The following is a 25,858-nucleotide window of genomic DNA, read 5'->3' as shown; positions in this document are numbered from 1 at the left end:
TAATTAAAACTGACACATACATGTCATTTTAAAGGGTTATGTTTTTTCTTAAAAACTCGAAAGAGATTTAAAAAAAAAACCTGAACGTAAAAAATAAAGACAAATATATTCGAAATAGTTTTTATTTGAATTAAAAATTAAACTAAGCTCGCAGGAAAATTAATAATGACCGAGAGTGATGTTTTATATAACGAGAAAACATTTTAAGTTATTTTTTTCAACATAAAATTCTAAATTTTTCCCTGTAAGCGAAATTAAATGATTAATAACGTCATTATTAATCAGTATTTCTTCAGTTCCTCTACGTTATCTAGATCGTCAATGGAACCCGGGAAAGGTGAATACTTGTCCCAAGTTTTGATGAGCTCATACAAAGCGTCTCCGGGGCAGGCGGTCCTCCTGACCTGCCTGTGTCCGATAATCTTGTGGGCCGGTTTCACGAAGCCGAGTTCCACTCCGGTCGCAATCAGCGATTTAGCAGCTGCGATTTGTTCCACCGATGGAACTGTGACTGTAATATAAGCAATCAACATTAAACATCTAATATTGACGTGACAACGTCTTATAATTCGATGGATCCGGCTGCACGCACGAAAAAACATGACTCATTGAGGCGTTCCATTTAAGGCTTGAAGTGCAAGCGAGAGCGCGCAACGAGCGACAAAGAGGCACAATCGGCCTCCGCGTTCGGCAGCGTTCGACATCTGTCTCTCTCCTACTTGAGTGAGCGATGCATCCGCGTGGACAGCTGCTATACAATAATACATTTACATGTTTTCGTCAAGTATGAAGTTCAGTGAAAAGTGAATGTAGTGTCATTTGTCTATACAAAATATCTATCAAACAAATAAAATTAATTTTTTTTTTGAAAAATGTAACCATTCCATCAGTATTTTCTTATGACGTTGTCACGTTCAACTATCGTCAGTAAACCGACTTTACAGACAACCGATTTTTTTTTATTGGTTGATTTTATTGACCCCATCATCACATGTTTACAGAGTATTGTAAATTTTCGCACCTAAAGGCTAATTAGAGAGAAATTATTATATAAACATAAATATTAGATAATTATTATCTAAAGTAATTTTATAATTCCTTAAGTTTGTTTTTAAAGTAAGGATTACTGGTGGCTTGGGGGCTTTCCAGTTTCACCAGGAGATTTGTTAAGTTGTAAGATCGAAGCTTTATTTTTATCCCATCCATCAACTCCAACAACAAAACATCAACTACTTCGCGGCAGAAATGATAAGGTTCATAGCACCAGTAAATTATTCTTAATACATTTTAATTGCCATGAATAAATGCTAGATAAACATAAGTGTATTCAGGAAATACAAGTTGTACTTAGGAAAAGTTCATCACACCGTGAATGAAATACACCGAGAGTCTGACACTTTAGGCTACGGACGCTTCAATCACGTCCGATAGCGCTCTCCTTTCCGTTTAAATTAATAATCATATAATTTACTCCAAATAGTAGATAGTCCCTTAGGACAATCCTAGTGTAATCTATACCAATAAATAACATTGGAGTGTCTGTCTGTTTGTAATAATAAAATAACCACCCTTTACTAAAGTAAGTATGTATTCACAGTACCAAAATAATATTATAATTTAATTTCTATTTTGTCTGTCTGGCTGTTTGTTCCGGCTAAACTCTGGAACGGCTTGACCGATTTTGACAGGACTTTCACTGATAGGTAGCTGATGATATAAGAAATAACTTAGGCTACTTTTTTTAGACTCAATTCGCCCCGCGGTATCACCCGCAGTACCACAATAACCGCGGGTAGCATCGCTGGACTCAGCTAGTGCGTCACTAAATTAAAAAAAAAAATGTTAATGAACGCATGACATTAAAAAGTTAGGCGTGCTCTTACATCGGTAGTCTCCAATAAAAGATATTCCAATACTGATATTATTGAAATGTAGCGAATGTGCCCCTCGATCGGTCCATCCTCGGCCTTCATATACACCGTCGCCTCCCACTGCGAAACTGGAAAATCAACGGTCTCTCTTTGAATTCGAAAATATCCATCCAAAACTTATTTTAAATTATTATTGACTGGTGGTAGGACGTCTTGTGAGTCCGCACCGCAACCACCACCCTGCCTATTTCTGCCGTGAAGCAGTAATGCGTTTCGGTTTGAAGGGTGGGGCAGCAGGGTGGGGAAATAATAAAAAATAAAAAATTACCATATTGAATAATTCAATAGATACTTTCAGGTGTAGGCAGAACTTGCAAAAGTTTTTAAGTGTGTTCCGATTTAAATAAATAAAATTTCATATTGATAGCATAAACATTATTTAGATCATCTTTTGCGGGTAATTGAAAAACGGATTACCAACGAATGATCAAGACACTATGGACACAAGTAATCATTCACTATCACAAAAAGTTTAATGAATGTTGCTGATTTTTCTTATTTTCTTTTTAGGGTGCATTGCGTCAAAGCCGACTTCCGGTCAAACCGGTTTAAAATATAAGTCTAAAATAAAAATACTAGACTTTTTCGAATCGTCCCTACTTTTGGAGAGTTAGTTGAACCAATTTAATTTGTGGAACAAGATTGACCTCTATCTATATTAGATAATATCTTTCAACGTAATTTCGGCAGCTTCAAGTTAAGCGATTAACTAGAAAATTTTCATACGAATTACATTAATAATCGAGGACAGTAGAATAAATTTTATTACTTCGGCCCATTGTTCCAGGTCAAAATAACTAAGAATAAAGGTTATTTTAAGTACTTTTTAATAATTTATTTTATTATTTCATTAAAAGTGTTTTAATAATGCAAATTAACGACAACTTTTTAATTTTAAGAGACAGTTTTTTTTAACAACGATTCTAAACTCGATTATAGTGACGTCTTACTTGTACCCGATGTCCCACCAGTTATTATCTATCATACTATAATTCTGCATGCCCCTCATGGCGCTACTGCACTGTTCTCTAGTGTGACAGGCGCCCGGGATGTACGTGTGGTGGATCACGACATACGGCACGGGAGTTTTTAAAGGTGTCGTCTGGACTGGCGTTTTTGCTTGCCACTCTGCCCTCGTCACATAACGAAAATCGTAAGTGGTGACGTCGTTTGTCGATGGATCCGCTGTGAATTTTGGTTTTATTAATACATAGGCCTAAATAATGTTGCCCATATGATAACAGTACAACATCTCAATGCTGTCATCTACCAAGAATCTATATGTTAATACGTGAAGCAAAAACTTTGTATCCCTTTTTACGAAAATTGCGAGGACGGAACAGTATGAAATTTTCCACACTTATAGAGAATATAGAGAATAAGTGCGCAATGCTAATATTTTTTTAAAATAATGCATAAAAGATACATTAAATCAATAAAGAAAACATTACACACACTACATACCATGTATTTGACGCACACACGCATGCATACTATTTATTGTCAAACTTTTGTTCTTGACGTCTGTTGTCAAATTGAGAATAGAATATGGTTTGTCTTTGTTAATATTTTTTATAGTGTAGTCTTGGCGAAATTTGTGATTATAGTAGTATAAAATACAATCATAATAGTGTACAAACTTACAATTCCCATTAATGATAGTCGAATTTCGACTACTGCGGGACCTCTAGTGTTTAAGAAATCCTTTAAGATAACGACAAACCAATAATATTTTTCACTTATAATGGTGTTCTAAAGTTTTAAGTTTCGCTTTCGTTGTGAGATACATCGTGTGGATGCGCCATAACAATGAGAGTAGATTGAGTTGTTACGATTGGGTATCCCATTTTATCTACTTAATTCTGGCGGTAAATAATTCGACAGGAGGAAAATCTACAGTTTGACTTCGAATGTAAAATTCCGCTATGTAATATTATGTAGGTATATTAAATGTACATAATCCATGTAGGTATATTAAATGTACATAATCCATGTAAACTTTCTCACAATAACACAAGATAGTGTAGACAATGACAGAGGAAAGTGGTAGGCAGCTGCTTGGCACTGCCCCTGGCATTGCTGACGTCCATGAGCGACGGTAACCACTCACCATCAGGTGGGCCGTATGCTCGTCTGCCTATAAGGAAATAAAAAAAAAGTGAAGATATTGCACGGCCCTTATGTAATTACATATTATTTATATTAATTTTACCTTTATCAACTGAAGGGTATCCGATAGAGGAACTTATAATGCCAAATAAAATTAATAATGCGATCATTTTCGTCGAAGTTGTTGAACAGTCGAGACAAAAATCTGCAATACAAAATGTTAATCTATCTAAATACATAAAAATGAATTGCTGTTCGTTAGTCTCGCTAAAATTCGAGAACGGCTGGACCGATTTGGCTAATTTTAGTCTTGAATTATTTGTGGAAGTCCAGAGAAGGTTTAAAAGGTAGATAAATATGAAAATGCTCGGAATTAAATGAAAGTAAAAAATTTGTTTTTCCTTCGATGTGTCCCCCGTCGGACGGATTCCTTTTGTTTGTTTTAAGTTTATTTTATACAAAAGTCTAGGTCTTTTATTTCTCGATTGAGGCACTACGACGTCTGCCGAGTCAGCTAGTTATTCATAAAAACAACCATTTGATGATCACGTATGTTATATAATATTATAGTTAATTTTCTAGGTAACGATATTAAACATTAGAGATAACATAGAATGTTATGTGATAAGATTTTCATCTTTGGTATGTCCGTTGGTTATCATAATTTATCGGACGGATGTGTGATAGAACAGCCTGTGTTCCATGCAGTATGGCAAACGGAATGAAATGAATGTAGAAACAATTCTGCGGGCCCTAAATTCGGCCCAGTAATTACGTGCAATTAAGATAATCGATAAATTATTTTTACGGTTTAATTTCGCGTTTTTTTCTCTATCATTATGTTCGTTCCGAATTTTCTTTGAAATTTAGAATTCGTATACTTTACAGTTTTCGTGGCGGCACGGAAGACAGTTGTGCGATGAGTTAATTTTAATTATTTCTACGTCTCGCGAGCAGTGATGTTAGTTACTTAAATATGTATGTTTTATTTATATACGTATATATGTATGTTCTAGAAACTGTTCCATAGGTATTATTATTGATAACAGTACACGAATGCCTTAATTACGTCACACACGTCAAAAAGTCAAGACCATGACCACGTTTCCTTTTCTTTGGCAAATGTATTAGTGATTAAAAGCTCAATTTAATCACGCTTATTCGGATTTTTGTTTGGTTTATTTCATATTTTTCGATGCGTTTTTTTCCTTACCTATTCGCTGACAGCAGCTATTTCAGCTACGCCCTGGGCGGGTACATGAGCTCACGAGCTCAACCTGAGAGAATTTGCTAACAGTAGGCCTAGCAAGAGCAGTGCTTCGCAGAATCTACTATCGGATCGGATTCGCGACCCACTGAGAAGATCCGGCGAGAAACCCAGTCGGCTGTGACTGTGGGTCCGACATGTCGGCGACAAGTCAGGAACGCGTAAATAATTTTTTTTTAATTTTTTTATTGCTTAGATGGATGGACGAGCTCACAGCCCACCTGGTGTTAAGTGGTTACTGGAGCCCATAGACATCTACAACGTAAATGCGCCACCCACCTCGAGATATAAGTTCTAAGGTCTCAGTATAGTTACAAAGGCTACCCCACCCTTCGAACCGAAACGCATTACTGCTTCACGGCGGAAATAGGCGGGGTGGTGGTACCTACCCGTGCGGACTCCCAAGAGGTCCTACCACCAGTGACAAATAATGCAGTGCTCTCGTATAAAATAAATGTGAGATTAAATCTAATATTTTAATTCGTTATTAAGACGTCTAATTGAATCTTACATATTGATACCGTAATTCACTTTACCGATGCGTTCAAGTAAATTCATTAAATATTAATAATGTTTATTTATTTAGTTCGATTTTTAATTTTCTTACTCTTGCGTTATAGTTCGATCTTTTGAGAGTATATCATAAATTGTCCGAATTTTAATTCAAATAACTCTACACAATATTTTAGCTCAATACACGCACGATAACTAATAACACGCAAACGTCTAGAACACGAACAAAGAAATAAACTAAGTCACAAATATTTATGTAATACATTTTGCATACTTATGATTTTCATTATATAATGAATTTGATTTATATCGACGTTTATTTATATAAATATTTATTTACATAAATATTTAAATTCGATTCGATGCCTCACAAAAGAAAAAAGTGTGTGGCGGGGAAAAAAATAACTTTAATTCTTTATATTAATATATTTCGGGGGAAACAAAACGGAGATACATTTTAAACTACATACGATATTGTTAGAATTCGAAATTTAAAAAAAAAACCGAATATTTACTCCGCTAATTGACTCTGGATGATGCGGAGAATATGCTGGCAATGTATTCTATCAAAATAAATAGGACTGGTTACATTTACTTTATAACGTGCATCAAAGTGAGCATTTAAATTTGAATCCCTTAAAGCATTCATTACATTTAATAGGAAAGCAGTGTATCTCAAACTCGGAATCACCTTAACTCGGAATGTATTATATATTTATATAAAATAACTGTAACAAAGTAATAGTTTTACCTCCTACAATTTAATACGGACAAGTGCGATAGTGAATAACTATTCAGAGAATACTTTACTTGATCTTTGTTATTATACAAAATGAGTGGTCATTATTTCCCGCAATACGTGGCGTCTATTAAAAATAATCTTTGCAATCCTGAATAATACGCATTCATAATATAACTGACAAAACTAATACAAGTAATACATAGTACTATTTACAGGTTTTAAATTTCATTAAGATAAATACCAATTAATTGATACAAGTCAAGATATTCACAATATAAATTTGACAATTGAAGCCATAGAATTATGTGCGAAATTTAATTTATGAGAAAATAATTTAGCTATATTCCGGATATTGGTGGTACTATTGACGTTAATAAAATTAGTAACAAATAAAATAATCCATACCTTAGAGCGAAAAATGACACAAAGAATAATTTACTTCTGAAATTACTTGAATGTTATTCTAGTATTTCATTGAAAAATTATAAATACTAATTGTAAAATTTTATGCCGACGTACAATGTAATTCAGTTCGGGCGTAGTTTCGTTCAGATATTATACCACAGCCTCTGAACAGATGTTTGTTATATAGTTATAGTATACGGATGTTTTTATAGCTGCTTATTCGTCGAGGTGAATCCCCCTGAGAGCAATATCACGACGAAAAGTCATACACGAAACGGACGAAAGAAATTAGTTTAAATTCTAAGCCGACAGGTTTTGACCGAGAAAACGCCTGTGTTTTTTCTAAATGATTTATTTTTCTTTTTAAAGCAACCATATTGTTCAAATATGTATTCCTGATATTTTTCATATGACAAGTCACTAGTTTGGGATTATGTTTTTCACTGTTACTCTTATTAATATAAAAAAGCCTGGCTTATTAATTACTAGTAGTATCATTTAATAATAAAATTGCAGGGTTAGAGGCTGTGTGAGAAAATATATTGAGCATTTTCGTTGTGTTCAAATACGATTTTTGCATTTTGTTATCATTAATGTTTAATCATTAATATTAATCATTATCATTGATTTAATTATATTAGGGTCAATATTAAATAAAATGTAAAAGGAGTGAAACAAAATACATAAAGTAAACAATAACTTGAGATTTCAGATTTTTCCGTACAAAACTATCGAATTTCCAAGCTTAACCAATTAAACGTGTCTTGTAAATAATTAAATTAATTAATTTTTATTAATGACGATTAGATACAATGAAACATATGAGTCGTCTATTATCAAAGGTGGCAATCTGTGCATTTGGACAAAAAAATGTTATTGATATGTCAATACAGATTGATTTGAATATAATCGTCTCCTTCAAAGAATACGGTTCAAAACCTGCATTAAATAAAGGTTAATACTTAACCTGTTATTTATCTAAGATGTCGTTCAGAAGAGTTTTGTGACTGCCAATGGAATACAAAGTCAATAATTCGTTTTTCTGATTTACCAATAATTGTCCAAAAGTCACATTGCCGACTTTGATAATAGTCGACTCTTAAATACGTTAAGAACGAAGTTCTTTGGTTGCCTGTGTGATTTTGTGTTGAAATTCCTTTTGTTATGTATGTATATTTATTTTATCGAATAAAGGCCCACGTTACTGATCTTTAAAGAAGAGAAATTGTATAATTAGAATATTGTTGTATCAAAGAAATGTGTATAGCCTTCAGAATCATCTGTACACGTGATAAAGTTCTGTTGTTAAATTCAGTAATCAAACGATTTTTCATACAAATATAATTAATTTCACGTACAGAGCAAAATCGTTAAAAAACTTTGTTTAATTGTACATTTGAAACAAATTCATAAAAGACAATAAGCGTAAAAAAGTCCTTTAATCTACCTGAGGTTACATGTTTTGTGTACGTGGTTTTAAATTTAAAATTACTACTCGCTCACAAAATTATTTTGCAAAGCATAAACTTTTTACCCTTCCTTGTCTATATATAGTTATATACGAAGTTGCATCTTTTGTTAAAACTTGTCCCAATAGATTCACCAAGATGTTTAATGTGGCAAACAGAAATCGACGCGACGATAAACTATGTTTTCCAAAATCCAAAACTACATTAAAGAATAATAGTATACTAGGTATGAGCGTTAGGATTTTTAATAAACTACCAAAAAAATTAAGAGACTTAGACAATTTTCATTTTAAGAAAAAACTAAAAGATAATCTTATTAGTGGAAATTATTATCACATAAATAATTTTCTTAGGGACGACATTGAAAATAAATGGAATTTATAATTATTAGTTGAATTATGGATGAATTAATGGTAAATTATATAATATTATTTAATATCTTGCACAAATTAAAATGGAAATCTATATTGCTACTACTAATCCTACGTGTTTATAAAAAATCATAAATCATCATAAAAAATATCTAATTTTAAATTACATGTATGTCGTATATAATGCTTTTTACAGTGATTATTTTACTTACACAATAAGATTTTTAATCACAGGTATGCTGTACTGAACAACATGATTAGAATATTATGGTGTTTACCATCGGACGGTCGTTTAAAAACTGATTGGACATTCTCGAATGACTAATATAATTCACATAGAGATGTTGATCTCAACAGGTCTCAAATATTTAACTAAACACAATCAAAAATTTTTAACTAGATTTTGCTCTGTATAGTAGATTCAGGCCGATGCTAAATCTTGAGAAATGCATAAAATGTATATAATTGCAACTCAGGAATGAGATTATTTTGGATTTTTATCGAGTTCGAAGAAAGATGTGTATTTGTGTTGAAGGTGAGTGATTTGTCATTGATACTAGCAATGACAGGGGAATAGCCAAGTCGCTGCTTATCACTGAGGACTCTCGTCAAACTTCGTGAAGAGCGCAGCAGTTGAGAATTTCGTGCAGGGAGAGTTAAATGTAGAGCTAGTAGGTGGCAGTAGTGATTTCTGGACACACTGAACTAAAACTTTTTACTGTAGGTAGTACTTCTTGTGAGTCCGCGCGGGTAGGTACCACCACCCTGCCTATTTCTGCCGTGAAGCAGTAATGCGTTTCGGTTTGAAGGGTGGAGCAGCCGTTGTAACTATACTTGAGACCTTAGAACTTCTATCTCAAGGTGGGTGGCGCATTTACGTTGTAGATGTCTATGGGCTCCTGTAGCCTCTTAGCACCAGGTGGGCTGTAAGCTCGTCCACCCATTTAAGCAATAAAAAAAAAATCTGCCTCTCACTTTATAACAAGTCATTCGAGGTAAGTCATGACTATCCTGACCCGTTTAGCGCAGAGCATATATTGTCTACCCGTCACCACCAACCCACTGGACGCCGAACTTCGTTGCTACCACGACCACCGGACCAATCTATCGGTGGGGTTATTCGAAATTCATCTAAATGAGGACGCTGATTCGAACCTAGGTATACCTCGCTGGGCCAACTATTGTGGGTCCGGAAGTGTCGCTCTTTGACAAGACGCGTGTAGAGCAGTTCATACATCGTATTTTTTGGTCTATTTACATCGCCAAACCTGTATATGAAAGGGAACCCCAAATACTTTTGTTTTAAAAGGGCTCTGTACTTTATCAATCTTAAGATGTTCCTTTTATGTAGTATACAATTATTGTTATTTTCGCGACAGGGGGCCGAGCCTCAACGAGGTGTCCGCAAGTAGGGGGCATGTGGGCTATGTGGGATTTGACGGTCTGCAGATGTTGGGAGCAAACCGTGGGCCCAAGAATGTTTTAGGACCTTACCCACAAAAACGACTCCCTTTGCACTGTTTTACCCGAAATCCGATCTGTGGTCGGGGTCAAAACCCGAGCAGAATAGGAAGGGTCTCGCGGCCAACACTACAAACAGACCAGCGATGTCACTCCGAAGACCGCTTCCGAAAACGAAGACAGACTATAGTACTAATGACACCTTTGATGACGGGCCGGAAAAAAATCGATCCTGATTTAAAAAAAAAACATATTTTTAAAACGTTTAATTAGTATTATTTACGCTGCATCATGTTACTACAGCTAAATGAAACGATAATTTCATAAAAAATACCTTTAAAATAAAATAAAAAATACTTTACAAAACTCGAGTATACTTTTTATATATAAACCAAAAATTTTGCTATATAATTTACGTAGCTCATGTATATATAGCTTAGCTTGTCATTTTGGTTATTATTCATTTCCACGTGCTAATAATTTGGCAAAACAGTGTATCTAATTGGAAAAAAACAATTATTAACATATCCTACCATAACATAAACAAATTGGTCACCATACATGAAACTCTTCGTGTAAATTCCTGAAGGTGAAAAAAAATTTGGTGTTGACATTTACACATAAACTAAATGTTTGTTTTTTTATAGAAACTTCAAAAATTATCTTCTTCTTTTTCTCCACCTTATCCCACTAGGTGGGGTCTGTACAGCAATTTTTTTCTATTCCATTCTCTTCTATCAGTCGTCAGCTCAACACTCACTACTCTCTCTCTCCCTCATATCGTCATTGACGCACTCCATCCATGTCTTCTTCGGTCGACCTCTTCCCCCTCTACCTTGCACTACCATTTCCATACATCTCCTAGTCGTATGCATCTTTTCTCTACGCATCACATGTCCATACAACGCTAACCGTTCAAACTTCAAAAATTATGTTTCTGATTTATTTAATTTATTGCATTTCAATAGCTATGATGAGTTAACGTCGTTGAGACTACGTTACAAACACTTCTTTGTTGAACTATAATTCTAAATTATTATTATTATTGGTTTAGCAAACTCGTATATTGTGCCGCGTAATCGATTAGCGTTTGACGCAATGTAATCTGCCGGTTGAACGATTGTGAGTCTGTGAAGTACCATATAGTCTTGCGTATTGCTGTCGACGGCTGTTGGTGTTGGAGACGTCTCCTCAGAATTCCGTGGAACGCGCACCGTACCAACGTTTCGATCCTGAAAGAGCTCAACATCAAGGAGAGACTATCGTCAACAGTCCAAATACGAATCCTCAAGCTCTTCGGGCACATCACTCGTAATGAGGACTCCATAGAGCGGTTGGTAGTGCAAGAGAAAGTCAAGGGCAAAAGATCTCGCGGACGATCTCCAACACGATAGACCGACCTCATAAAATCTGTGGTTCACTGCAACATAAATTATTGCTCTCACTCTGCGAAACACCGTGCCACATGGCGTCGCATCGCGAGAGCATCGGTATCGCAGGATCCGACTGATGCATGACCACGACCACTCTGTCAAGAGTGTACCAATAGGGAGCATTGCTGTCGTTCTTGTTTGAAGAGCTGTATAGACGTTATATTAGAAGAGACCCCAAACCGTGACGCAAAATCTCATCTCTCAGCGAAACTGCTCTTGTTAGGGCGGTTGTCATCACAGTATCCGAACCTGTGCCCCAAGATCTCACCTACACTTTCGGTGAAGCTAGTATAAACCGTTGAGGTTACTAGCAGTAGGCAGATAAAAAAGTAAGCAAAATAGGTGACGGAATTCATATTGGACGTAAGCTAGTTGACCCAATTAGTGCAATAAAAATAACTTGGCCATCCCGTGCTTTTGACAAGATCTCTTGCAAAACCTGTACATTAATTATTTAGACTAATATTAAAATTAAAATGAAATTTCTAAGGATTTATGAGCAGAAGTGTACTTGTATACTGTACTTTTGAACCGCAAAGTACCTAAGATCACTTGGAACTTCCGAGTATCTGCATCCTGTTGCAATGTGATGACTGACGTAAGTATTCTAGAACAATCATTACATGTTCGGTACACAAATCTTATCTTATTGTTATTATTATTATACCTTTAAACGAGCAATTCTTGTATATGTATAATCTGAATCTCGGAAACGGCTCCAACGATTTTCATAAAATTTTGTATACAGGGAATATCGGGGGCGATAAATCTATCTAGCTACGATTTACTTTCAGAAAATGTCGTTTTATTCGTGTTTTCAATAATCAACTCTTCCCGACATCTATTGGCGAATAATAATACAATTTTTCTTAATTGAGGGCAACTAACTGCTTTAAAGACACGACAAGATGGCGTTATCAAAAAAAAAAACCGAGCGAAGCTCGGTCATCATCTACTTAATAATTAATTATGCCGTTTTCTAGGATATATCATCGCATTGTGTTGATTTGATTATTACGTCATATTTGTGTGCAGTGACATTAACCTACACTTAGTAACATTTTCCTAAGAAAAATTTTCCTTTAGATAACTATGTGTATTGTGTTGTATTTACTAGCGTAAAAAGGTAGACGAGCCACGATAGTGTGACATTATGTATCGTATTTTGACTGTTAAGTATAGGATGGTGGGAATTGATCCCACATCGGGCAAACATTGGCTATTATGTTTGTTTGCTTTTTCTCTAAGTTTTTTATTATCTATGTATATATACGTCAACATATAAAAGTATAATATGTAGGTATATTAATCTCTGGTTTCCATAGTACAGGGAATCCTAATTTGGGACCAGATTTACGTGCGTGACTTCTTCCCGGTTATTATTATTATATATTACGATCTGAATAATAGCCGGATTAACATATTGTTCACTCGCCGTGGCCTAAAAGATTTTTTACTGGTGGTAGGACGTATTGTGAGTCCGCACGGGTAGGTACCGCCACCCCGCCTATTTCTGCCGTGAAGCAGTAATGCGTTTCGGTTTGAAGGGTGGGACAGCCGTTGTACTGTAAAAACTGAGGCCTTAGAACTCATGCCTCAAGGTAGGTGACAGCATTTACTTTGTAGATGTCTATGGGCTCCGATAACCACTTTACATCAGGGAATCGTGAGCTCATCCACCTAACTAAGTAAGCTATAAAAAAAAAAAGATAAGACCCCCGGTGTACTTGTAGGGGAACTCGATGCGAAGATCTATCTCGGCATTTAGTCGGCTTTCCAGGAGCCTCCTGTAAATTATAATTTAAACAAAAATAGTAAAGCATGTTAAAAGGTTTCAGTGAGCTATATTGACAAAATACTCCATTGCCTACAATTTACGCGATTTTACAGGCTTAATACTTAGTTATGAATAAGTTAGAGTTATGAGCAATATATCATATCTGTCATAAAGTATTTTGTAGTACAAAGAACGATGTTCGTCATTTTTTTACGGATAGGAGTCAAAGTGGTCGCCATGGCCGAAATCGGTCGGATGAATCATCATCATCATACTTTTGTTCGCCATTACACAATTCTAATAACTAACACTAACAATAATGGACAGAGCCAAAAGACAAATCACCTCATTTGAAAACAAATATTAGTAAAGGCTACGTTTTTTGTTTAAGCACTGAAGCATTACGCCATAAAAGTAATTTTTGAAGCATTATTTACTATTTTTCTGAAGCAAACATTGATCGCATCTAATTTGTGTGTGGGAAATATTCAAACCACTATGATACCAACTAAGGTGGCCAAGAGACATGCGCAACACTGAAAAAGTGTCACCTTGTCCCCTACTAGCTTCGGGTGCCTTATTCAAAGCTCAAACGTAGATTGTTGAAAAAGTTTAGACGCAATACGAAAATAACCAAATTAGGGCTGCGCTAATGTCTTGTTTGTAATTAATTATATAAAAAAACAAAATTATTTCGTCGGTGGTTACTAGTAAGTACTATGGTGCCAAATTAAGTATATCTTTGGAATCAGCACACTCTTCAAAGAAATGTAATGTAAATAAAATATAAGATAAAGGGAAAAAATAATGGGGATTGGAACTGGATTTAATGCGAAGCGTTTAATTAATTAATTAAATTTTTTGATCTGAGATGCATTAGAGAAAGACCTATTTTATGGGTCTGACGTATTTTGCTAAATTCTTAACGCAATGCTTCGAATATGTTAGATTTGACCCCAATCTTACCGCATATTACCAATTTATGTATTTTAACTTTTTTTTATTTATTGCTTAGGTGTGTGGATGAGCTCACAGCCAGAGTGGTGTTAAGTGGTTACTGGAGCCTATAGACATCTACGACGTAAATGCGCCACCCACCTTGAGATATAAGTTCGAAGGTCTAAAGTATAGTTACAACGGCTGCCCCACCCTTCAAACCGAAACGCATTACTGCTTCACGGCAGAAATAGGCGGGGTGGTGGTACCTACCCGCGCGGACTCACATATCTTGGGATAGTGAGATACTCGCTACGAGTATGTGGTTCATAAGCTGGTGCTAGGAAGCTTTATGAGCGACCGCGTGAAGTGCCTCCACATGAAGAGTCTCTTCTGCCTATTTCGGCCGCAAAGCAGTAATTCGTTATAGTTGAAGGGCAGAAGTTGAGTTGTTCATTTTGAGATCTCGTGTATTAGGTCAGGCTGTGACATCATTAGGCTCCGGTGAGCAATTATCGCTGGGTGAGCCGTGAGCTCCTAATCTTTAGCAATGACTATTTTGGAGGACAAGGGCAGGAAGAACTTGGGAATGGGTAAGTAATTCAAAACAAGATGCGTCATGAAGATAAGTACGATTAATGTAGTAGTAATAGCAAGACGTGACCTTAGCTACGAAGCCGTACAACCTAGCCTCAATATAAGGTTCTATATATCCACCAACAACGTAAATATGTATCCCAAAATAAAATCAAAATCAAAATTTTGTCTGTTTATTTAGTTCTCTAAAATTAACGTGTCCAGGATGATAATTATCCCAGGTTGAAACCTCTTCCAGCAGCGCTCCTCCCGGACATTCTGTCGTCATAGCCTGATTGTGTCCTATTAGCTTGTAATCGGAGCTAATAGCTCCCATTTCCACTCCCGTGGACAGAAGCTTTTTTGTCGTAGCCAACTGCTCAGCTGAAGGTGTCTCGACTGAGAAAAGAAAATATAAATATTTACATGTGAAGTTTTAACGAAATCAATACGGATTCTGTAATATTAAATACCAAAGAGGCATTTAAAGCTTCAAATAGGAATATGCTTCTTTTTCCTGTCTTTATCCCACTATGGGAGTCAAGGCAGTATGTATGCTTTTCCGTTCAGACCCATCATTCGTCTTCTGTCACGGCACTCACACCCTTCCACGCATATTCTCATTCACACAACCCGTTCAAGTGTTTTTAAGATTCCCCTTCGGTTACATTATCGACTATTTTCATTCCCAGGATCTTCTTTGGTAACATCAAAAGATCACGATGTGTGTGTGGGTGCGTGTGTGTGTTTTTCCTTATTTTATTTTTATTTCATAGACGGGTGAATGAGCTCCTGGCTCACCTGGTTTTAAAAGTGAGTACCTGCTTGCGGGATTCGAACACCGGCATAGTATCATCATTCGATACGAATACAGTAGGGATCTTATTCTTTAGGCCACGACGAATTCTACTTCCACAAAAGTGAGAACGCACCGATTTTTTTGCTTAGATGGGTGGAATTACTCGCGGCAAAAATGGGCAGGGTTGTGCTAACTGTAAGGGCTCACAAGGCACCCTACCACACATGACTGTTGGTATCTAATTATGTGTGTGCATGTTTGTGGTTTACCTCTCCAATCTCCAATCAGGCAAATGCCGATGCTCAATTTATTGGCTGGTCCAGCATGAATACCTATGACGTTCCACCCGCGGCCTTCGTACGCCACCCCATCGCCGCCTACGCAGAAACTGTAAATAAAATATTAATTTGTTCATTACTGTAACTTGTAACATAATCTGTGTATTTATGTTGAAGATGGTGTTTCATAAAAAAATTGCAAGTGTCATTACGGTAATTTTCCCGCGCACTATGACATGTCCTTCTTCTAATAAAATATTTTTTATTATAGGAGCTTTAAATATTTAAATTGTACACAAAAACTGTTTATTCAACACGTCTTTACAGCCTCCAATTATATTTACTTGTCAAGTCATCGAAGTTCACAGCAATTTGTTTTTTTTTTTTTTAATTTATCTAACACCGGATGCTTATTTAAAGTTTTGCATAATCTGTTTTTTACTGAACGTTGACGATTTTTAAGAGTGTTATTGTCCCTGAGGAAAATGATAGTTGAAAATGTCCAAGCGGATCTTTTTAGTTGTTTGTAAAAAACTTTTGTGTCTTGATGTTACAATTTTGATTTTAAGCCTTAGAACGATTTACATTGGGGGTCGATCTGGGTCGTAGTTGAAATAATTCCGAAAAAATATAGCTTATTAGAAAATACAGCGCGTTACGTATTTAGAAGATAAAGTGGTTGTGTCCTAAAGAATAAGATGTCCAGTGCACTAGAATCGCATGACACGACCACGACAGCATTTAAATCCCTCGAGTGTGTATTAATTTTTCAACAACAAAATAATACTAAGCTCATGTTTTCGAATTACTTCCATAATTATCAAATAATATCGTATATAATAAAAAAAAGTAAGCTGCGTAACTATTGAGAAGTAAACCTCTGTGGGTTCCGATAATCATTTAACATCAGATGAACCGTAAGCTCATGTGAATGGAACAAAAACCTTGTAGGGACACAGCTTAGCAGCGTATGCAGTTTTGTATATCGCTTGCATTTAGTCAGTCGTACATAGCCCACCCGACACGGCAGACACTGGTGAATATACGGAGTTAAATTGTAATCAACTTGTTTCATTAATAAAGGGCAGTTTACTCTTTCTCTTGCTAAAGCTACCGTACAAACCTTAAAACAACATTCTACAAACTGCTTAAAACGTTGCCTAAAACTAACGAAGGTGACTATGTATATTTCACTATTGAAGTAGAACTTCTTTAGGCGCGTTTAGAATAAAATGTAATTCGCAACAGATTGGTTACGGCTAGAGAGAGAAGATACAAATTAGGAAGAGCGAGAGTGAGAAAATAGTCAGAGCGTCTCGCGAAAACCTTGACCGCGGAGAGAGAGAAAACGAGCTAAGTAGTTTCTCTTTTACACATTCTGTTTTCGGGCTTCAGCCACTAGATGGCTTGTTATTAGTTTCTCATTGCTCCTGTAGATGGCAGTAACATAGTAACTATCTTATATTTATTATTAATGAAGATTTGAAAAAAAACATATTTTTCTATAATATATAATTAAAAATAGATAAATAAATGGTAAAGAGGTCTTTCCTTATAAACACAGCATTCTCTATTAAAAGATAAATTTGATTTAAATTTCATTTAAGGGTGAAAAATGAAGAACACCACAAATTTTAATACTACACACCGCAAAAGAAATTTCACTTCTATCACGGGCACCAAGTTGCACGGGCGCCATTTTTTTTAACAATTTGAATGTAACTCTACGCATCCTTCCGTTGAATACGTCAAAACTGATTCAGTGATATTAGGGTCGAAAAAATAACACCACAACAATATTTACTAATAGAATACAAAACGAACTCATTATATGTGAGCACAGCTATTAATGAACACACGACCGTATTTTAAAATGTTTCTCGCACCCTTACTTATTATAAAGATTCCATGAATGAAAATCTCGTACATTTTTATCAATAGTTTTCAACACGTGTTCGAATACGTGATCTGTGTATAATGTGTACTACTTTATTGTGGCTCCAAAAGGTTATCATTGCCAGCACGTCATCACAGTAATGTTAGGTTTGAACAGCAAAGGAGGTCGTGTCAACACAATCGCAATTATTTTAGCGTAGTTGGGGTACGTATTAATCTACGGAACGTTGCAGAGGTCACTAATAAATGAGATGTTTTACGAGGACAAACGATAAAATATTCCACAAAGATTACGTACTTTTGAATACACTTATAATCGTGACTTTTAAATTTAAATAGACGTAATGATACTTTTAATATTTAGTGCAATTTAAATTTTAACTTAAAACAATTAGGATCTAGCCAATAGTTTTTAAGATCGCATTTGTACTGTTTCGTCATCGACTCAGTTCGATCGAAATTCGATTCTAATTAAAGATACTTTAAGATCGCATTTGTACTAACTGTTTCCACGACTATGCCCGTTCAATTATAATCTCTGCTTCGCATCGACATAAGTTTCAATTTGGCATACACATTTAGATGTCGAATTTAAACGATAACCAACCTTAACTTGGTACATTTACAGCCCATTTCTAAATAAAATCTCTATAATGGGACAAGGAGAAAGAGATCACGGCTCACTGCGGGAGTTAAATGGTTACCAGAGTCCACAGACAAAAACAACATCAATGCTTCTACCTACCTTGAAACATGATCTAAGATACAATTTGACAGAACAAATTGGAAATATTTTGATTGTCTATGGACTTAAGTAACCACCACGGACCATCGCGTAATTGATCATATTAGAACCATAAGGTCGCGTATCCATGGTCAAATTTTCAAAATAACCAAAATAATAAAAGTGATACTATAATAAGTGATTGGGGAAAATAAAATAAAACAAAAAACTTACTGGTATCCAATGTCACCCCAGCCTAAGGAATTGTGGTATTTCTGCATGCTTCGCATATCTCTCATACATCGGGTTGTGGTGTTGCATACAGTCGGAATAGCGGTGTGATGTATAATGACGTAGGGCACTGGCTTGTTCAGAGGTCTTGTGTCTTTTGAAGGAACAGCGCCCCAGCAGTCGCGTGAGCAAACCGGGAAATCCACGGATAGATGATCTGTTGAAAACAAGATAATACAATTATATCTCTAGATCGATTGATTTTTTTTTATTGCTTAGATGTGTGGACGAGCTCACAGCCCACCTGGTGTAGTAGTTACTGGAGCCCATAGACATCTACAACGTAAATAACGCCACCCACCTTGAGATATAAGTTCTAAGATCTCAGTGTAGTTAAAACGGCTGCCCTACCCTTGAAACAATGAAGCACAATTTTAATTTTTTATTGCATAGCTAATAAATATTTCCATGGCTAAAGGTTATTCGTTGCTCGTCCTGGGTGAAGGCTCACAACCCGCCTGATGTTAAGCTGTTATCGGAGCTCGTACAAATCACAATGTAAAAGCCACCACATTGAGAAATGAGACCCAAATGTCAATTTTGTAATGCAATGACTGTACGGCGCCCCAAGCCAGATAGGCAAAAATAAGCATTCTCCCTCATTGTTAATTACAGAAGTCAAATATCTTTAATCAGTATCAGTTGATATTCTACGAAGTATTCCAAGATGATTCACCTTTTTCGATAAGCCGAGGATGGCTCGAAGTGTAAGCACAAAAAACTATGAAAATACAAAATGACAGAAACATGATTACTGTAATACTCAACTGTAAATAATGAAAAAAACAATTTGCTGTCCGCTATTTATATCAAAATACTAAGGCGCAATACTCGAATGAACTCAAGTGAGAATCATTACCGAGGTACTTTCCCGAGATCGAATTTCAAGGGAATATTGCTCGTTTAATAATATTATTTAAATTCGGCGAAGTTACCATTTAAAACGATAGGAATAGAAGAAATTCGCAGGAAGTCAATATACCTTTTTGTTTCAATCCTTTTACTGTTTCAGAGGATATTTTTGTGGAATGTCCTTGCAGCCATACGTTTTTTTCCAAATAATACTCAAATGATTTTGCTCACCTTCGAAAAAAATATTAAACATATTATTTTAGTAAACATTTTGGTAGATTTCATAGTTAAAACTGTTATATAATAAAACAAGCGGCCCGCTCCGGCTCCGCTCGGGTCTTTAACAACAATTTCAACGATATTTGACGTTGTTTTATTTCTTTAAATAAAAGAAGACTTATTGCGTCATAACTATAATAGTTAGACATATGCTGTCCCGACACTTTTTGTAAATAATAATGTGTTCTACAAAGTCGTAGTACATTATTTTATTCTACCATCAATAGTTTTAGCAGGGCATGGGTTACATTATTGGACTTTTAGTAAGGGCCCCTATTTTTTTTTCAAAAAAGATTATAGCCTAAGTCACTCGGAAATAGCGTAGCTTCCAAACAGTGAAATAATTTTTCAAATTGGTTCAGTACTTTCGGAGCCTATTCAATACAAACAAACAAACAAATCTTTCCTCTTTATTATATTAGTATAGATATAGATTGATGTTTAATTCCTTAATCTCTGTCATGCTCTTCTTTGAACTGTGACCTCGGTGTACTTGTATCAAGATACTATTATAGTGCGAAAGGGTTCAAATAGCTGGGGCCAGCAAAATAAATTTTTATCCATATTTTATACAAAAATACTTTGCTCGTGTTACTACTTATGATTTCACCGAAATCATATCATCCTCATCATCCGCCGACAGTCATCCATGATTATCACATCGTTCAGAGTATAATCTAGTACTAAAATCAAACCCACGGAATTTATTAATGTAAGTGCATATGTAATATGTATATTTTTTTTTTCTTTATTGCTTAGATGGGTGGACGAGCTCACAGCCCACCTGGTGTTAAGTGGTTACTGGAGCCCATAGACATCCACAACGTAAATGCGCCACCCACCTTGAGATATAAGTTCTAAGGTCTCAGTATAGTTACAACAGCTGTCCCACCCTTCAAACCGAAACGCATTACTGCTTCACGGCAGAAATAGGCAGGGCGGTGGTACCCACCCGCGCGTACTGACAAGAGGTCCTACCACCAGTAATTACGCAAATTATAATTTTGCGGGTTTCATTTTTATTACACGATGTTATTCCTTCACCGTGGAAGTCAATCGTGAACATTTGTTGAGTACGTATTTCATTAGAAAAATTGTTACCCGCCTGAGATTCGAACATTGGTACATCGCTCGACACGAATGCATCGGACGTCTTATCCGTTAGGCCACGACTACTTCGAAATGGAGTATAATTATGAGAATGAATGGGAATGAGTCACTGTACAAATTGTACTTACCCCAGGTACAATATTTGCAAGTGACTCATCGGTTCTGATATGAAAGCGTGGGAAAGTCACTGATACGCTACAACTGAAAGTTTCATTTCGCGTTCAACTCGGTTACGGAGGTGTGATTTTTATATTATCTCCGATACTACATATTGTCTGGCGAGCGGTGAGCTCAAAAGCCTATAGTAATAAATGCAGTTTTTTTTTAATTATTAATTAACTTAGAAATAAACAATTGATTTTTCAGCATAAAGGGTGGTGGGAGCCATTCTACTGTAAATTGATTTTTGATTTAAAAATTAAACTGAAATCAAATCAAGTCGGTGAAAATAGAGACATTCTCTTTCATATTATTTGTACCAGATTTCTTATCACATTATTCGTTAAAGTAATCATTTTGGAAATATCAACACAGAGAACTCAGTATTTTTTAACATTGAAATTAAATGCTTTTATTTAATCGTTAATATAAAATTAAAGTTTATCTTTAGCAATAAGATGAGTTGAATGTTTTTTTTTTATTGCTTAGATGGGTTGACGAGCTCACAGCCCACCTGGTTTTAAGTGGTTACTGGAACTCATAGACATCTACGACGTAAATGCGCCCACCGATATTCAGACCCATATTGTCGAGTCAAAAAAACACGGATCAGATGAAGATCGTAATGAAGGTCACGTCAGTATGAAGCGGCACAATGGCGCTCAATATTAGATAGTGGGAAATCGAGTATGAGACCGTGTAGGTCCCTGCTATGGTAAAAGACTGATCCATTGTATCTGGCGTTGAGTTTCATTATCCTAATCACGACGCAGTTCCCTTAGAATAGCAACGCCACGGATTTAGCTCAGTCTCCTATACCAGGAAGTTATCAATTTGGTGATCTAAGAAAAATTCAACGACTAGATCGCGCTGTCGCGTGCGACCTTAAAAACGCTACTGCTAAATAATATAATCTTGTTCTTTGTAAGAGAGCCACTAATGAGCACAGACAACTTTTTTGTTTGTTTCTTTCATTGAAACAATGTTTCGAGGATTAATTGGCCAGCTGATTCCAGAATATCCATTTTTAATGAAAGAGAATCAATCTTTCATTGCCGATATCTATCTATCTATCTATCTATCTCTATCTATATATATAAAAATGAATTGCTGTTCGTTAGTCTCGCTAAAACTCGAGAACGGCTGGACCGATTTGACTAATTTTGGTCTTGAATTATTTGTAGAAGTCCAGAGAAGGTTGAAAAGGAAGATAAATATCAAAATTCCTTTTGTTTGTTTTAAGTTTATTTTATACAAAAGTTTAGGTCTTTCATTTATCGATTGAGGCACTACGAAGTCTGCCGGGTCAGCTAGTTTTTAAGTAAAAAGGTCAACCCTTTTTACGTCTTTTTTTGTCCTCAAATGTCGTGTCCATGTTTGCTTTATTGAAATAGATAATTTAGTCTATATTTTTCTTGACTCCGTATACGACTCAAATGTTAGCTTTGTTGTTAAGTTTTATTGATAACCTCAAAAGACTTTTCTTATTTCAACTTGAAGTATGAAGAAAGCATGACTTGATAGCTGTTAAGACTTATGGTCTTGTTTGTTTGTTTATCAATGCGGTGTAAAACAATTCGAATAAGTTTTCAGAGACATAGTACTTAGTTCGTAGAATAAAATAAAAATTGTTTATTTAATGAACGGGTTACATTGATGAAAGGACTAGTGTACAGTAAGGAACGAAATATGTCTGAAGACTTACCGGTTCACCTTCCTTCCACTGCCTCGCGCTCCCTGGGCTCAGCGTCGTTTCCGGAGGTGGGACCGTCTGTCCCTTGACTGGTACACGATGAACAATTGTCGCTGGTTCTAATGGTTACGCGTGACTTGCGTTGGGTAATTTTTGTTGTTTGTAATAAAAGAATGTCTGCCGCGGAACGCGTGTGTTAAGTTACTATACGACGGCGATCTCTGCCCGTAGGCTTGGAGGGGTTGCTCAGCAAGCTTCTGGTTGGCTAGCCGGCCGTCTACAGGCGAGATCGAACCTTACTGTACCTAGGTTAAGATTTGTGTTGTCTTGAAGATGTATTGTCTAATACTCGATACCAATAAAAATATAGAAACACGAAAATCTGTTTCAGTACGAAACATGCCGCTCACCTTAAAATAATGCAATTGTTTTAACACTACTTATGAAGGAATTTAAACCTCAGTAACTCAACCACGTATGTGTGAAAATTAAAAGTACTAATAAAAAAAAATTAAAAAAAGCAATGAGTAACATAATAATAATAAAAAAGTTAATTTATTGGAAGTGGACAAAGTTTGACTACTGCACGTTTAACGAAGGTATTGCCGATTTGAACAGTTACTACGCGAGTAACATTGTCGGACCCGGGATGAAGAGTGTGTACGCGAGCCAGTCTCCAGTGTAATGGAGGAAGATTATCGTCGCGTACCACGACAATGGTGCCTTCACGTATGAGTGGTCCGCGATTTTGAAACCATTTATTGCGTTGTTGGATTTCATGTAAATACTCGCGACTCCAACGTTTCCAAAAGTGTTGAAGACACTGTTGTACCCAACGCCATCTGGTCAGTTTATTGGAAGTAGACTCCGTCAATGAGACATCTGGCAGAGCCGTTAAAGGACCTCCAATCAAAAAATGAGAAGGTGTTAAGGGTAAAGGGTCCGTAGGATCGCTACTTAACACACAGAGTGGTCGTGAATTGAGTACGGCCTCAATTTGACAAAGAAGTGTATGCATCTCATCATACGTCTGTGTTTGTGTGCCTAACACACGGTAAAAGTGATGCTTAAAACTTTTTACACCGGCTTCGAATAAGCCGCCGAAATGAGAAGCATAAGGTGGCTGAAAATGCCAAGTTATACCTTGTTCTAAAGTTTTACTGTTTAACGTCGATTGTACATCATTATCACGTAAAAATTTATATAACTCTTGTAAATAGTTATTACAGCCAACAAAGTTTCTCCCGCAATCGGAATAAATATCGGTACTCATACCTCTACGTGATATAAATCGTCTTAGAGTCGCCAAAAACGCATCAGTAGATAATTCCGAAACCAACTCGAGATGCACCGCCTTAACCGACATACAAACGAAAACAGCCACATAACATTTGATTACCTTCGCGTTTCGAACTTTGTTTGCACGAACGTAAAACGGTCCAGCGAAATCAACTGCAGTCTTTAAGAATGGACGTTCGGGGCGCACTCTTGAGGCGGGTAGCGGAGCCATGACTGGCTGTAACGGAGCAGGACGTGCTCGAAAACAACGAACACAACTATGAATACGCATACGAATAATATCACGACTGGATAAGATCCAGAATCTTTGAAATAAAATGTGTTGAACGGATTGAGATCCGGCATGCAAATTTGTGATATGAGCGTTATCGATTATTAAAAAAGTTAAATGATGTTTTTTAGGTAGAATCAACTGGTGCTTAGAATCAAAATTCAAAATCGACTTGTGAAGTCGTCCTCCTACTCGTAAATTATTGTCTTTGTCAAGAAAGGGATTTAAACGTCTGAGTTTATTTGAAGGATATTTTCCCTGTGAAATATTTTTTATGTCCTCATAAAAACAAAATAACTGAACTCTGTGAATTAATTTCATTAAATAAAACTCATACTCGGACACTGTAATAAAATCAGGATATGATTTTTTTATTCGCTTACAATTATTGTAAAAACGAAATATTCGAGCTGTAATTCTAACGAGTTTACCTAACGTGGAAAAGCGTGATATGAATTCCACGTCCTCCGGTTGTGTTATTACTGAATTCAGCATTACTGTTAAACTACGTCTTTCCTCCGTAGTATTAGGAATGTTTTGGTTCGTGGGCCAGTAAGACGGCTCTCGGGCAAGCCACGGTGGGCCATTAAACCACATTTCATTATTTAGAAATGTTTGAGGAAGCATCCCACGAGATGGAGCATCTGCTGGGTTATCCTCAGATGAACCGTGACGCCAGCACCTTGCAGGAAGTCGTGAGATTATCTCGCTCGTTCGATTAGACACGAAGGTTTTCCATTCGTGAGGTGGTGATCGAAGCCACGCTAACACAATAGAAGAATCTGACCATGCGTATATATCTTCGCAGTTCACACGATCTTTATAAATACATAGCACCCTCTCACACAGCTGAGACAATAATACCGCCGCACATAACTCTAAGCGTGGTATCGTCAAAACCGGTTTGATAGGCGCCACGCGAGTTTTTGCAATTAAAAGAAAGCATCTAACATTATGTTGTAAGTCCGTAAGACGTAGGTAAATGCTAGCAGCATATGCTTTCTCGGATGCGTCCGAAAACCCATGAATTTGGACAGCATATGTATTTGGCAAAACATAACGTGGAATTTCTAATTGCGATAAGAGTGGTAACTCATTGATAAAGGTCGACCACGCGTTTGCTATATTCACGGGCAGTGGGTCGTCCCAGCCAACTTTTGATAACCATAATAATTGTATTAAATGTTTGGCATATAAAGTGACAGGAGCGAGCCAAC

General features: G+C 36.2%; 1 protein-coding gene across 2 annotated transcripts; it reads right to left on the bottom strand.

Annotated features, from left to right (window-relative positions):
- Window positions 1-106: 106 nt before the first annotated feature.
- On the bottom strand, window positions 107-19,859 carry PGRP-S5 (peptidoglycan recognition protein S6). 2 transcript variants are annotated; one of them, XM_062672843.1, is made up of 8 exons: window positions 19,655-19,859; window positions 18,922-19,135; window positions 16,059-16,177; window positions 15,171-15,389; window positions 4,144-4,245; window positions 2,882-3,116; window positions 1,884-1,999; window positions 107-511 (listed from the first exon to the last, which is right to left on the bottom strand). In XM_062672843.1, the coding sequence occupies exons 1-8, from the start codon at window positions 19,725-19,727 to the stop codon at window positions 282-284; spliced, it is 1,308 nt and encodes a 435-aa protein (XP_062528827.1). In that variant the 5' UTR covers window positions 19,728-19,859; the 3' UTR covers window positions 107-281.
- Between the last annotated feature and the right edge of the window lie 5,999 nt (window positions 19,860-25,858).

This window comes from Bombyx mori, chromosome 16 (assembly GCF_030269925.1).
Source record: "Bombyx mori chromosome 16, ASM3026992v2".
NCBI lineage: Eukaryota > Metazoa > Arthropoda > Insecta > Lepidoptera > Bombycidae > Bombyx > Bombyx mori.
This window is presented reverse-complemented; position numbering and strand designations above follow the sequence as displayed.

What these genes read in the sequence shown, in the direction of transcription:
- PGRP-S5 (XM_062672843.1), bottom strand. Translation starts at nt 19,727, where the DNA reads ATGTTTCTGTCATTTTGTATTTTCATAGTTTTTTGTGCTTACACTTCG. An exon ending in TCCTCGGCTTATCGAAAAAG is followed by an intron (nt 19,136 to 19,654) that starts GTGAATCATCTT and finishes TGTTTTCAACAG; the next exon opens with ATCATCTATCCGTGGATTTC. An exon ending in TGGTGGGACATCGGGTACAA is followed by an intron (nt 2,000 to 2,881) that starts GTAAGACGTCAC and finishes TTGATTTTCCAG; the next exon opens with TTTCGCAGTGGGAGGCGACG.